General features: G+C 40.6%; 1 protein-coding gene across 3 annotated transcripts in view; it reads left to right on the forward strand.

Moving 5' to 3' along the window:
* The window catches only part of DCAF8 (DDB1 and CUL4 associated factor 8), a 59,134-nt gene that overhangs the window by 38,307 nt on the left and 5,203 nt on the right, over positions 1–15,624 (forward strand). For all 3 annotated transcript variants that reach the window (XM_066362034.1, XM_066362035.1, XM_066362033.1), the window contains exons 6-11: positions 2,177–2,271; positions 8,789–8,899; positions 12,191–12,263; positions 12,726–12,783; positions 13,299–13,406; positions 14,522–14,652. In XM_066362034.1, the coding sequence (XP_066218131.1) occupies positions 2,177–2,271; positions 8,789–8,899; positions 12,191–12,263; positions 12,726–12,783; positions 13,299–13,406; positions 14,522–14,652 (576 nt within the window). The remainder of the gene's footprint in view (positions 1–2,176; positions 2,272–8,788; positions 8,900–12,190; positions 12,264–12,725; positions 12,784–13,298; positions 13,407–14,521; positions 14,653–15,624) is intronic.

Here is a 15,624-nt window from a genome sequence, read left to right on the forward strand (position 1 = left end):
GGAAAGCAGAGAGACAGTCTCCCGCATGCGCCCCAACCAGGATCCACCCGGCAAGCCCCCCACAGGGAGATGCTCTGCCCATCTAGGCTGTTGCTCCGTTGCTCTATAGCTGAGCTATTTAGTGCCTGACGCAGAGGCTACAGAGCGATCCTCAGCACCTGGGGCCAACTTGCTCCAGTTGAGCCATAGCTGCAGGGAGAGGAAAAGAGATAGGGAGAGGGGGAGGAGTGGAGAAGCAGATGGTCCCTCCTCCTGTGTGCCCTGACTGGGAATCGAACCCGGGACGTCCATATGCCAGGCCGACACTCTACCACTTAGCCAACTGGCCAGGGCCGAGAATGATCCTCTCTTTAAAAAGCCTAAGCAACTATGTATGTAGAAGGAACTGTAGTATCCCTTTCTGGATGGCTCAGGCAATGTGAAAATTATGTATTATTTTGAATCTTAAGTGTATCTCCAACCTACTAGATAACTAATTTTTAGAACTAAGGTGTAGGGCAGTGGTTCTCAAAACTTTCTGAAGTCGGGGTACATTTAAAATCCTGCAAATAGCCTGATCAGGCGGTGGCGCAGTGGTTAGAGCATCGGACTGGGATGTGGAGGACCCAGGTTCGAGACCCTGAGATCACCAGCTTGAGTGCGGGCTCATCTGGTTTGAACAAGGCTCCCAGCTTGAGTTCAGGGTTGCTGGCTTTAGCAAGGGGTCACTCGGTCTGCTGTAGCCCTCCCCCCCCTCTGTCAAGGCGCAAATGAGAAATCAGTCAGTGAACAACTAAGGAGCCGCAACGAAGAATTGATGTTTCTTATCTCTCTCCCTTCCTGACTGTCCCTATTTGTCCCTCTCTCTGACTCACTCTGTCTCTGCCACAAAAAAAAAAAAAAATCCTGCAAATAATTGTAGGTACACTATGTATAAATTTCTGAGAAATGTTATAATAATTAAATGTTAAAGAAAAGAAATAAAAAGTCCAAGCATGCTTTTATGGTGATTAAACAAAATAAATACAACAAAATTAAATTTATTCTGACATTAAAAAACATTTTTATGTTACATTTTTTGAGTTATGCTTTTTAGAATTCGTTAAAGGGTTAAAAAATAAAAATAATGACAAAAAGGTTTTTTTTATATATATAGATACATTCTTAGTAAGATTTAGTAAATTCGGCAGGTCCCAGCGCAAATGTGTTAAGTTTTTTCATTCTTGTGTTTATGAGAAACATGAGCCTCATGTGTCCTAGTGATTTCTTCAGTGTTTGGGCATATATTTGAAAGGCAAACTCTTATTTCTTTGTCAATACATTGAAAAATTCCTCTCTTTTTGTTCTTAATTGTGTTGAGGGTAGAAAATCCTAATTCACATAAATAGGATGTTGAAAATTGTAGTAAAATGTTCAAAGCTTTTTTAGATATTGCCACATATTCTTCTTTTATAGAAATCCAAAAGGCTTCAAGAGACAATTCCTTATGTTTAATCATCAATTCAAAACCCCCACCATACATATCATCTTAACTTGACACCAAACAAAGGATAGAAGAAACTTGCCTCCAGTCTTTCCAGGGAACATGGGGGGTAGTGTAAACAATCCAGCACCACAGCTTAACAGCTTTTGCAACCTAATCAGGCAAGTGAGGTGGGGGGTTGGGCAGACTGACAGCTTACAGCCAGTGCCCCACACCTTTGTCCCCAAAAATCTAAACTCCAAAAACCCTGTTGGTTTTTTGGTCCCCGACAGGCACATATTTCTCTGGAATACCATAGGGTGCACCTGGAAATCTTCTAGGGCGCACACTTTGAGAACCACTGATGTTTAGGGGAATGGAACTTGGGTTCCATTTCTTTCCTCACCTGAGAGTGTAGAATGGATTTTATTTGAAAATGAGCCCTAATGATTGATGTTTTCCTTTGGTGTCACTGTTCAGATCCCTTGGGGACTTAGTTAAAATAGCAAATCACCTGTCCTTTCCACTTGTGTAAACAAGCTGGAAGTAATTTACACAGAATGAGAGAGGATAGGTTTATTGATTATCTCCTTTCCTGGGAATTTATAACAATAAAAGGTAGACATTTGTCCTGCTGAGACATTTTAAATACAGCCCTTCCTAAAGATAAAGGAATACTAGATAACCTAATTTTAATCTTTAGAAACCTCATCCTTTTCCTTTTTTCTCTTACAGTTGGCCTTGGAACCAGACTCTCCCTGTACGTTTCTATCTGCAGGTGAAGATGCAGTTGTCTTCACCATCGACCTCAGACAGGACCGACCAGCTTCGTAAGTAGAGCAGTGGTACTTTTACAGAACTGGATCTCTTAGCCTTGAAAATATTCTGCGTGGCCTAGGTAATGCTCAACTCCTTGGTTCATCAGAATGGTGCATACGTGCCTACAAGAAGCAGGTTAGGGTTTAGGAGAATTTCTTACTTCTTTACTGTTGTCTCTCAGCAGTGAAGTACCATTTAGTCTAACTTTATTTCTTTGTAAAAAAAAAAATTGTATTTATTGATTTTAGAGAGAGGAAAGAGAGAGAGATAAAGGTAGGGGCAGGGCAGAAAGCATCAACCCTTAGGCAGTTGCTTCTCTTATGTGCCTTGACCTGGCAAGCCTGAGGTTTCAAACCAGCAACCTCAGCATTCCAGGTTGACTCTTTTATCTACTGTGCCACCATAGGTCAGACTAACTTTATCTCTAAAGCAAGGGTTAGTTATCTTATTATATGTGAGCTTTAATAACTCTCCATTTACTTGGGTGCCACTCACCCACAAGAAGCATATTACTCTACAAAGCAGCTTACAGATATGATCCTATGTAGTTTTCAATTCAGTTATGTATCAAAATATGTTAACAGATGATATATTTTTAACAAAAATACTGGTAGCTATAGAATACTGTTATATCACAGCTCATTTTTGCATGAGTTTGAGACTCATGGCTAACATCCTTTTTCAGCTGTGATATAGCATCTTGTTTGGATCTGGGGGGAAGGGTGGTGTGTGTGTGTGTGTGTTTGTGTGTGTCTGTCTCACACACACATGAAGGAAATTGAAATAATAAAGTATATAGATAAAATGTAAATGATCTCTGTATACCCCCATTTTTCTGGCTGTTGGTAATCTCTGTTCAAAATTTTGAATACCTTTTCTTTTTGTACAGTTTTATATATCTTAATACATACATAAACACTTTTCCTTTTAAGTGGGATAATTACATATATGTATATAGAAACATGTCTGTCTCTGCAGTTTGCTTTTTCCATGTTTGGAGATTTTTCTCCATCAGACCATCAAGGTCTACCTCATTTTTTTTTTTCCTTAAGTGAGAAGCGGGGAGGCAGAGAGACAGACTTCCACATGTGCCCCAACCAGGATCCACCCGGCAAGCTCCCTATGGGGAGATACTCTGCCCATCTGGGGCTGTTGCTTCGTTGCTTAGCAAACAGGCTATTTTAGCATCTGAGGCAAGGCCATGGAACCATCCTCAACACCCAGGGCCAACTTGCTACAACTGAGCCATGGCTGTGGGAGGAGAAGAGGTGGGGGAGGGGGAGAGGTAGAGAAGCAGATGGGTGCTTCTCCTGTGTACCCTAACCAGGAATCGAACCCAGGACATCCACACACTGGGCTGATGCCCTACTACTGAGCCAGCTGGCCAGTGCCCAGGTCTACCTTATTTTTAACCATGACATATACATTACAACATTGGCATACCGCAGTTTATTTAACCATAACCTTGTTAATGGATTATCTAGAATAGTTATTGTCTTGTTAGTCTTAAAAATTGTTATAAAACATCTTATATGTCAATACCAATATTAAGGTATGTCACTGATTTACATAGTATATAAGTAAAATAGCTTAAGTTAATTTAGGTAATGTAATCTTAAGGCTAATTATTATTAGACATAAGTATAGAAAAATTTGTCTAGATTGTGGAAGAATTTCAAAAACTGCTTAAATAATAGAGATATTTTAAGCTTTCAAAAATAAACTGGTTACTTATAACCCTTCAAGAGCATGATGGTTGGGAGATACTGGTTTTATACTTGGAAATGGAACAGGCCTGGGTGACGAGGGCTCTGCTTTCTAGTACTAGCCTGCCGTTACTTAGCTTTGAGAAAATCATTTCATCTCTTAAACTGAATGATGTTTGTTATTTTCATTTCTAAAATTCGGTGGTTCTTTGGTGATAATGCAACATTAGCAAGTTTTCAAGAGGGGAGGAGGAGGGCAAAGATGCAAAAGTGACATAGTCTGTTTGGTCTGCTCCGGTGAAGCTGAGTGAGATGTTATACTGTGGATCAAGGTCGAAGGAAAATTACTGGAAATCTGGTTCCAGTAACGAGCAGAGTACATATATAACTTGACAATTTTAATTACTGAATTTGGAATGAAATGATGACAGAAAATCTGGCTGAGTGATGGCCAGTGGATCTAGATGCTAGATAGGGTAGAAATTAAATGGGGGAACATAGGAGAAACTTAGAGAAGAGGAGGCCCAAATTCTGGATTTGGGGAATAAAAGACAATGAGCCTTCAAAAGCTTTTGCTTTAGGGGTTGAAGAAGTAGTGGGAGGCTGGAATGAGGTGGGGGGTTGAGTGTAAAGGTCATGGCCAGGCATTGTTGTGTGAAGTTGGCATAGCGGAATTGTTCTTTTGTGTGTATATGATAGTTAAGTCTCTGAAAGCTAGTGAAATTGTCTAACATTTTAGGAAAATAACTGAATTTGGAGCTATGGGTGGATATTCCTTTAGCCAGTGGAAGCCAGGTTGAGATATTCTTCAAAGGAATTTTGTCTCATCTGTAATTATTCTTTCCTTCTTTTTGGAACTTATCTTCTCATTAAAAAAACTGCAAATTTTAAGACAAAATTTGGTGGATTTGTTTCATATGGTTACATGTACTGCTTCCCTCTGCTGTGATTAATCTTTTTTTTTTAATGTGGTTTCTTTTTTTTTTCTTTTTTTTTTTCTGTATTTTTTCTGAAGTTAGAAGCGGGGAGGCAGTCAGACAGACTCCGGCATGCTCCTGACCAGGATACACCGGCATGTCCACCAGGGGGGCGATGCTCTGCCCATCTGGGGCATTGTTCCATTGCTGCCGGAGCCATTCGAGTGCCTGAGGTAGAGGCCATGGAGCCATCCTCAGTACCCAGACCAACTTTGCTCCAGTGGAGCCTTGGCTGTGGGAGAAGGGGGAAGGGTGGAGAAGCAGATGGGCGCTTCTCCTGTGTGCCCTGACCGGGAATTGAACCCAGGACTTCCACACGCCAGGCCAATGCTCTACTGCTGAGCCAACTGGTCAGGGCTTAATCATTTTTTATAGCACCACTGCATGTTCCTCAGAGAGCTCAAGGAGCTCTGTACTTACTTTCTGGGAGAGAGTATGGTTTGTTTCAGTGAAATAAATTGCAACATACAAGGATTGAGCTCTTTGTCAGGAGCCAGTACTTCATAATTAATCCTCAGTTTCTTCATTTTGCTTCCACAATATTTGTCTGACCATCTCCTGAAAATCCAGATTGCTGAGGAAATAAGAGAGTCTTGTGGAAGGACTAGCTTCTGCTCCTACTACTTTTCCCTCTGTTAACCCAGTTAAAACTGTCTCTTCTTCATTGCTAGACTATTCCTGAAACTCTTTTTTGGTATGATTTCTGCCTGGTGTTTTTGAGGGTGATTTGTGTGTATGACAGTTCTTTTTAATGACCTCTGTACACTGTTTTTTTAATGGAAGGCTGCAGAAATTTAAAAATCAAATCTCTACTGCCTTGCTTAGACACTTGTTTGTTTTTTGTTTTTTTTTTAAAATTATTATTATTATTTTTTACAGGGACAGAGAGAGAGTCAGAGAGAGGGATAGATAGGGACAGACAGACAGGAACGGAGAGAGATGAGAACCATCAATCATCAGTTTTTCGTTGGCACTCCTTAGTTGTTCATTGATTGCTTTCTCATATGTGCCTTGACCACGGGCCTTCAGTAGACCGAGTAACCCCTTGCTCGAGCCAGTGACCTTGGGTCCAAGCTGGTGAGCTTTTTTTTTTTTGGCTCAAGCCAGATGAGCCCGCGCTCAAGCTGGCAACCTTGGGGTCTTGAACCTGGGTCCTTCCACTTCCCAGTTCGACGCTCTATTCACTGCGCCACCGCCTGGTCAGGCATTGTTTTGTTTTTTGAGAGAGGCAGGGAGAAAGACAGAAACATAGAGCTGCTGCGCCTGTATGTGCCCTGACCAGGAAGACGAACCAGCAACCTCCGCGCTCTTGGACGACAGACACTCCAACCAGCCAAGCCATCCGGCCAGGGCTGAATTTTTATTGATTTTTATTTTAGAGAGAAAGAGACAGGAAGGGGGAGAGGGGATGGGGGAAGGGAAGCATTCATTTGTTGTTCCACTCAGTCGTGCATTCTTTGGTCACTTCCCGTGTGTGCCCTGACCGGAGATCAAACCCACAACCTTGTTGTTTCAGGACGCTGTTCTTACCCGACTGAGCTAACTGGTGAGAGCCTTGCCTAGAGCAGTTTTAGGCCGGAGGAGATGATAAAATCATTTTTCTTTACTATAAACTTGTCATGATTATATTTAAGTTTCTGTAGCAACAGAAATGAGCAAAATCTTAGATTAAAAATGAAAGCTAAAGCACAGTTCTTTCATGTCTTTCTTTTCCTATAAATTTACTAATCTTTATGATGCCATATTTTACTGATTGGACACTTAGATCTGGGGAGAGTATTCACAGTGTTACCCATAAGCTGGGACAAATTATAGTTAAAAGCCAGAATCTTCTGGCTAAAGCTCTGAACTTTCATAGTGTTTCCTCAGTCCTATGCCCTCATAAGGATCCCCCCCCTTTTTATGGTGGTACAACCAGAAGAATAATTTTTTCCAGCTTTTTATATTTTTATAGTACTCTGATTTTTTCTAAAGATTTTTTTATTGGTTACTATTTTTTTTTTTAAGAGAGAGAGAGAAAGGGATTGGGGGTGGTAAAAACAGGAAGCATCAACTCATAGTACAGTAGTTGCTTCTTGTATGTGTCTTGATGGGGCAAGCCCAGTGTTTCAAACCAGCGACCTCAGCATTCCAGGTCAGTGCTTTAATCCACTGTGCCACCACAGGTCAGGCTATTTGCTAGCTTTAAAAACAGCTATCTTCACTTGACCAGGCGGTGGCGCAGTGGATAGAGTGTCAGACTGGGATGCGGAGGATCCAGTTTTAAGACCCCGAAGTCACCAGCTTGAGCAGGGGCTCATCTGGTTTGAGCAAGGCTCACCAGCTTGAGCCCAAGGTCGCTGGCTTGAGCAAAGGGTCACTCGGTCTGCTGTAGCTCCCTGGTCAAGGCACATATGAGAAAGCAATAGGTGAGCAACTAAGGTGTCACAATGAAGAATTGATGCTTCTCATCTCTCTCCCTTCTTGTCGGTCTGTCCCTATCTGTCCCTCTCTCTGACACTGTCTCTGTCACAAAAAAACCCAAAACAACAACAGCTATCTTCAGTGTGATCATTTTGTAAGTTTTATAAATGTCTCACAGGGTTATACACCCAAAACTAATATAATATTGTATGTTAACTCTAATTTAAAAGTAAAAATATTTTTTAAAAAATAGCTATCTTTATAAGAATCTTCTCTCCTAATTTACTTCAGAGAAAGCAAGAAGAATGCTGTTTACTTTTGGATTACTCCTAAGCTAGAAAACTGGCATGTTGTTCTGCTCTGTGCATTTTTTAAAAGATTTTTTAATTGATTTTAATAAATAGATTGATTTAATAAATAGTGGTGAAAGAGAGAGAGAAAGGCCGGGGATGGGGAGCAGGAAGCAGCAACTTGTAGTTGTTCTTGTATGTGCCTTTGACCAGGCAAGCCTGGGGTTTTGAACCAGTGACCTCAGCATTCCAGGTCAATGCTTTAATCACTGTGCCACCATAGGTCAGGCTCTGCTGTGTGCATTTTTAAATTTGATTAATTATTTATTTGGGGGGATATTTTTCCAAAGTTAGATATGGGGAGGCAGTCAGACAGACTCCTGCATCTGCCCAACTGGGATCCATCCGGCATGCCCACCAGGGAGCGATGCTTTGCTCATCTGGGACATTGCCACATTGCGGCCAGAGCCATTCTAGTGCCTGAGGTGGAGGCCATGGAGCTGACCTCAGCACCTGGGCCAACTTTGCTCCAGTAGAGCCTTGGCTACAGGAGGGGAAGAGAGAGAGAGAGAGGAAGGAGAGGGGAAGGATGGAGAAACAAATGGGCGCTTCTCCTGTGTGCCCCGGCCAGGAATTGAACCTGGGACTTCCACACGCTGGGCTGATGCTCTACCGCTGAGCCAACCAGCCAGGGCCCTGTGTGCATTTTTAACACTGGATTTTAAATGATACTGTTCTGGAATCTAGGAGATAGACTCTGACCTTACGGTCTTTTCTGTCCACTATTTTCTGATTTGTTCTCTCCTAATTCCCTGATTCCAGATGATTGGGAACATGTATTTATGAATGAAGATGGTAAGATGTGGATAGTACTGTCTATTTAATGATTGGTTATCATGTTGGATTTCAGCTAAACTGAGAACTACCTGAGGACAAATACTTTTATATACTTTTAACATACTTTTTGCGGAACGCTGGAGAAATGACCTCACTATGTTTTTTCCACCTCCCAAATAACATTTATTAAATATATGTGAAGGTGGGTTTTGTCTTATGCTCAAAACAAATAAACATTACTCTTTCTGCTCTCACTTGCCATGACCACCTATATCTTTGGGAGAATATAACTTTAATGCTTTTTTATTCTTAAAGGAAGCTGGTGGTGACAAAAGAGAAGGAGAAGAAAGTGGGGCTCTATACAATCTATGTGAACCCTGCCAATACCCACCAGTTTGCAGTGGGTGGGCGAGATCAGTTTGTAAGGTGAGTCTGGCTCTTCTGTGTCTTTGAGAGTTTGAGATTCTGATGCATTATGTACTACTGGGTATACCTATGTATGGAAAGGTATGAATTGCCTAAGAATTCCTTACCATCTTGAATTTTTAACCCTCTTCCAAAAAAGTTTAGGCCTTGTGAAGTATTCTCCCTAATGTAGCAATGTCTGAGGGATGGTTTAACATAGAGATTATCAGATTTTAAAAAGCTGATGAATTGACCAACATAGCAGCTAAGGCAAAACCCCAAGATTATTAGTAAGTGTTATATTAGTAAATATCTTCCACCATTTTCTTCATATGTAAATTAATATGCACTGTAAGTTTTGAATGCTGGTTTCAGCTACAGAAATGATTTGATTTGGTAGTACTGTGTGTGGACTCAGCATTTTTTGCTCTCATTGTCTTGAGCTACTTCTTTTTATCTGTAGTGATATTTTTGTTACTGTGAATATCTGTTTTAATACTGGTTATTGAAGTATATCCTAAGGAAAACAATATTCATAGATTCATTCCCTAGGTATACTAGTTAGTTTCCTTGTGGCCCTTAGCCACAAACTGTATTCCATTCCTATCCAATTGGCCTGTTTTAACTATATTTCTTTTGTTGCTGAGGGATTAGCATTTGAAAAGAGAAGGGAGAGGATCACTAGAGAAATGAATGACTTTGTTTTCCTGATGGTGGGTTTTTGAAAAGCATTATCTTTTAAATGAGAGCACATTTTTATAACTATATTCTGAAATTAATTTTCTTTAATAAAATAAAAAATTTTCTTTAATAAAATTTTCTTTAATAAAAAAGGGGAAGTAAAGTAAGGATTTCACCATAAAGAAGATGGACAAAGCATTAGATACTGAGGAACACAGAATAGTTTGTACACCAATATATTAAATATTTAAATATTTTTTACTATATTTGCTGATTTGAAGTTTATGCCCACTTAGTGACATTTGAGAACTGTGCTTTAGACTTAATTTAACAGAGAAAAATGTGATTATCAGCTGATTATATTTGCTGAAGAGTAATAATTTATAATACAGCGGTCTCCTGTTCCTCTTTTCCTTGGTTCATTTAGCATATATTTCCTGGATATTCTCTTTATGCAGGTTGTCAAACAAGGGATTGTGCAGAATACAAATATATATTGATTCATTCATTTACTTATCTACAAACATATTGTTTCACTCATTTACTTATCTAGCACTCATTAAAGCATCTGCTGTGTGCTAGATACACACTTAGCCAGAGTCTCTGCCTTTAAGGAGCATTCTAGAGAAGCATACATAAGGATTATAGATATTAATCTAGTATTACTTATATAGTAAGTAACAGAGTATTTGAACTCAATCAGACTCCTTAAATATAGTAGAAACCATTTCACTGTGCTGTTCTTCCTCACAAAGGGAGTATAAAAACAAATGGGAAATTACCCTAGTATTTCAAGTAGAGGGAACAATATGTTTAGAGTTAATATAACAAGATGTGACATGGTTTAAGGAAGCATAGTTTTTGTTGTTTTGCTTTTTGTAAGTGGTAGGCAGCCATACTAAGAAGTTTAGACATTTTTTAGCAGAACATACAAAATCACTAAAGAGATTTAAGCAGAAAATTTATATAAAATTTTGCATTTTAGATGTAATTATGGTGACAGTATAAGCAAGGAAATTGATTTAAAAGGATACTACATCTCATCTAGGCAAATATTGATTAAGGGTAGAGAAAGCAGATATAGTCTAGAAATATACCCACAGTCTAATTGACAGGAAATAAATTAGATCTGCGGGAGAGAAGGGACCTGAACTTTGGCTTGGTCATCTAAATTTAGGATAATGCCATTAACAGACTCAGGGGGAGGGGTAATATTAGAATGAGTTTAGTTTTAGAAGAAAGAGAATGAGTTTACTTTTGGGCATCTCGTAAGTAATTCAGTTGGCATGTAGATACAGATCTAGAGCTGAGAATTCATTTGGGCTGGAGACAGATTTATGAGAGCGTGGCATATAGGTGCTAATTAAAGCATTGATAATGGAATTTGATCACTTGTGGGAAGTATTGGTAAGAATTCTTTCTCCCACCTCCCTTTGAGCTTCTGGCCTTTTTGAGAATGTAAGAACTATGAATCCTTCTCCCTGGAGAATGCACATAAGCAGTTTCTGGATGTTTACATACTCATTAGATGCTAGGTTAAAATTTCCTTATATGGGGTCAGGAGAACTTAAGACCAAACCTCTGGTAAAGGTCAGCATTAAAGGGATGGACAAAAAAAGATAAGCCCATGAGCAACAATAAGGAGTGGTTGGACATCAAGGAAAGAAAGTGGTTTAGGGGAAGGAGTAATGAACCATGTCAAAAGAGAAAGGCCTGAGAATTATCTTGTTGGCACTGGCAGTTAGGGTACTGATGACTTTAGCTAGATAAGTTTATTGGTGAGTTGAGGACCAAAGCTAGATGGGAATGGATTGAGACGTGAACAGGTAGTGAGGAAGAGAAAATACTGAATGTAGATTACTCTTATAATTTGAATGCAAGGGGAAGGACAGAAAGAGCAATATAAGGAAAGGACAGTCAGTAGGAGTATTTTTGGAAAATGGGCAGCAGTGATGAGGGAAAGGTTGAGAATGGACTAATCAAAGTTTTTGGAGGGATGAGCTTTAAGAGCAGCTGTCTTGATCGTCACTGTATTTCCAGCACCTAGCATAATTCTTAGTACATAATATGCGTCATAGAATTTGAATGAATGATTAAAGTTTGGATGGGAGAGATGAGGGAAAGTGAAGATAGTTTGATGCTTGATGGGAATGAAGGAAGGACAGAGGGAGTCTTGAGTTATAGGTAGTGATTTGTCATAGTTCTGTGGTATAACAGGGAGAACCGCTCAAATATTTGAAGGAGGGATTGAAGTTCTACTAACTTACATAAGGTAAGGTCTCTGCCCTTGACTAATAAACCCAATTGAGGAGGGCAGTATACACAAAAAGCTCTATGACAATGTTATTTCTGTGGAAATAAACAGTAAGTGATATAAAAGCTGAGAAGAGAGATAAGCCAATTCAAATTGATATAATTGTGGATTACCAATTGAAATGGGAACTACCTGAACAAGATTTTGAGTTTGGAAAAGGGGTAGAAGAGGGGAGGACCTTCAGGCTTGGTTAGGGAATGCCCTTCATCTGTCCTGACATCCAGCTGACTGCTATACCTGCCACTTTATTGAGTTGCAACTCTTTAAGGAATCAGTTTGTAAGTTTTTGACATTTTTTGTTGCTTCTTTCACCACAGGATTTATGACCAGAGGAAAATTGATGAGAATGAGAACAATGGAGTACTCAAGAAATTTTGTCCTCATCACCTGGTAAGATTCATGAAGGGCCAGTGGCGCTTGTCTTCCCTGACTCAACCCCAAGACTACCACCAACTTGTTGGTGTGGTGGGAAAAGCTTGGACTTTTCGAGGCAGACACTTGGATTTGAATTCTAGCTCCACCACTTACCAGCTTTGTGATGTTGGGTAGTCACCTCACCTTATTAGCTATGGTTTTCTTACTGAGAAAATAAAGATAATTGCCTTGTTCCATGATGGTAAGGCCGGATGAGATAATGTGTATATAAAATTGCTAGCACACAGAAGATAGCCAATAAAAAGCCCTCTCCCTTAGTGATGGTCACGTTTAATTGGTTGTACTCCTCTCTCTGTCTCTCTCTCAGTCTCTGGGAGAATATGTAGGGGAGTTTGAAGGAAAACCTGTTTGCTGAAGATTGTATGACAAATGGGGGGTGGGGGTGGGGCATCAGTCAGTATCTGCTCCTTATTGCAGGTGAACAGTGAGTCCAAAGCAAACATCACCTGTCTTGTGTACAGCCACGACGGCACAGGTACGTGAGCAGGGCCCAGCTCCTAGGCTGGCATGCCCCCTCTTCTAGGGAGCTGCTGATCAGTGAGGCATGTGCCCTCCAGTGCTCACCACTGTGCTGTAGCTCCAAGTGGAGCAGCTGGGGAATTGCAGGCTGAGGGTGAGCACACAGTGGGAGGTTATAGCAGAGACCCTTGGAGATGCCAGGTACCACTTGCAGAATGCTGCAGATGAGATTTGGCAGGGCCTATCCTGAAGTCCAGACTACATGCCTGAACAGTTTCTTAAGCCTTTGATTCATTCCTAAGTTCGTGGGTGTGACCTTCTTGAGTATTCTGCTACGCCTGGGTTGGCAGTGTGTTCCTAGTCTACTCGAGACACCTGATTTGCCTGCTGTTCCAACTGAGTAAAGTGGGTGTTATATACTTGGGTATTAGGAGGTGGCACTACTGGCAAGAAGCCCCACCCCAACCCCCAGCTCTTTATCCCAGCTATTTTCAGCCTTTGCCTTCACTGCTGTGTGCTTATTCTTGGCAGAGCTCCTGGCCAGTTACAATGATGAAGACATTTATTTATTCAACTCCTCTCACAGTGATGGGGCCCAGTATGTTAAGAGATATAAGGGCCACAGAAATAACGCCACAGGTGAGGTTGTCTTTCTAGGTTTTTGTAGTCAAGTCTGTTGGCTTGGAGAACCACAGTGTCTCATTCAGTATGTGCAAATAGGAACTAATTAACGTGGTAGACTGGGAGGGTATTCCTAATTGGGCTGGAATTGTGTGCGTACAGTGCCAGAGGAGAGCATATCATTGCAGAGATGTTTGATTTGACTATAAGGAGACTGAGCTATTTTCCTTACGAATTCAGGTAACTTCAGGATTAAAAGGCTTATTAGGGAGTCCAGGGAAGCCCTCAGTCAGTGGTACTGAATTGCCTAAAACTGGTTGAACTTGTACCTCTAGGAAGGAGGAGGAAAAAGATTGTTTTGAATGAAGAAGAGAAGGAAGAATGGTATAGTAAGTTGCCAAAGTTTGCAAAGAAGATTGGCCTATTTTTGTTCTGTTCTTTGCTGCGTAGTGGAGAGAGCACCTAGTTTTTCTTTTTCTCTTGAGCTGGTGAGGAGAGGGAAAAATTTGTTCTTGTGTCTTAATCCATAGGCAGATAAAAGAAAGAGTGCCAGTCTCATGTCTGTTAAGGAACTGGACATCATAGTTGGGACTCCTGGCCTCTCCCACTAATTTCAGAGAGAGGAGCCCTGTTGTTGCACAGTCTTGATAACAAACACAGTTCAGATGCATCTGCAGGCAATTGTGATGTGTACCTCCATCAATCTCAGGTCACTGACAACCTGGAAGCCTTGACAAGGTACCAATGAAGTACGCTTCCCAAGGATAATCTTTGGCATAGGACTGCTGTCTAGGAACAGGCAGAGCTAGGGAGATTCAGGTTGGGACACTAAGGCATTAGTGAGGCCTGTGGTTGCTCAGTAGGATGTAGAATGATGAGACTTAGGCTGTTGCTAAGGGATTGCCAACTCCTCAGCCCTTAAAGCTCTTTGGGAGAATAGAAATTGTCTCAGAGACTGGCATGATTCTTGTTATGATTGTTATATATGCACGTTCCCTTAATTATTTGTGAAAATGAAAGGAATTCTTTGGCTCTTAACTGTTTTAGAGTTCATGAATAACTAAATGTCCTATGAGGTAAATATATAGGCCTGGTGCCAACCATCATGTGCTTTATTCCCTTATTTATTTCAGTGAAAGGTGTCAATTTCTATGGCCCCAAAAGTGAGTTTGTGGTGAGCGGTAGTGACTGCGGACACATCTTCCTCTGGGAGAAATCATCCTGCCAGATCATTCAATTCATGGAGGGAGACAAGGGAGGTGTGGTAAGTATGGTGTGCTAGGCTGGCTGGCTCCCTACTCTCTCCAGTCAGTAAGATAGGTTTTGGCAGGGCCTCTGAATTCTCACTATGACACCATGATTCCATGTCTTAAGAGGGCTAGCAAGCTGAAAGGCAGTGTGGTCTGGAAGTGCTGAGGTTTCAATGGATATTTTCTTCCTTTTTTTCTCTTCTGCCCTTCTAAGACATGGTTTATTGGAAAGATAAATGGATCTTAGGGAAGAACATCTGGTCTGAGTGAGATATCTCTAGGCATAGACCTTTTCTGAAAGAAAAGCATTAGAGTTGAAGGAACACCATCCTACATAATGCCAGATATCTCCATATCTCATCCCTACAAGTAGCTAAGTAGTGATCTTATCTAGATTCTGGATAGGTAGATATAAGGAGCATTTTTCAGATAATTAGGAAAATCAGAAAAAGGTCTGTATATTAGATAATACAGCATTCAGTGCTAAATTAATTTGATGTGATGATAGCATTCTATTTATATAGGATAATATCCTTGTACTTAGGAGATACATAGTAAGTATTTAAAGGTGAAGTGTCACTCTTACATTCAAATGGATACAAACACAATGTATGTGAATACATAGGAAGAGAGCAAATATGGCAAAAAAAATTTTTTTAAGAATAAGCAGCCTGCTATACAAACCGTGATCGCATCAGAGCCTACCTGTCCTTTGAATTCTCCAGACAGCCTCCATCAAGATAGGGCACAAAGGAAGCATGAGGGTCCTGAGTTGGGGAGTGAAGTGTGGTCAGTTCTTAAGATGTATCTAATCCAGCTAACCATATATATTTTTTTCTGTTTGTGTGTGTATGTGTTTTAAGACCCACATAGAGGAGTTGAATAGCTCTCTATTATAAGGTTTTTGGACTGCAGAAGATACAAGAGAGACAGTTTGGAAGACTATATTGTACTGATTACCCAAGGTAGTCTGGTTAAGAACCTAG

The sequence above is a fragment of the Saccopteryx leptura genome, chromosome 2 (genome assembly GCF_036850995.1).
Source record: "Saccopteryx leptura isolate mSacLep1 chromosome 2, mSacLep1_pri_phased_curated, whole genome shotgun sequence".
NCBI classification, from domain to species: domain Eukaryota; kingdom Metazoa; phylum Chordata; class Mammalia; order Chiroptera; family Emballonuridae; genus Saccopteryx; species Saccopteryx leptura.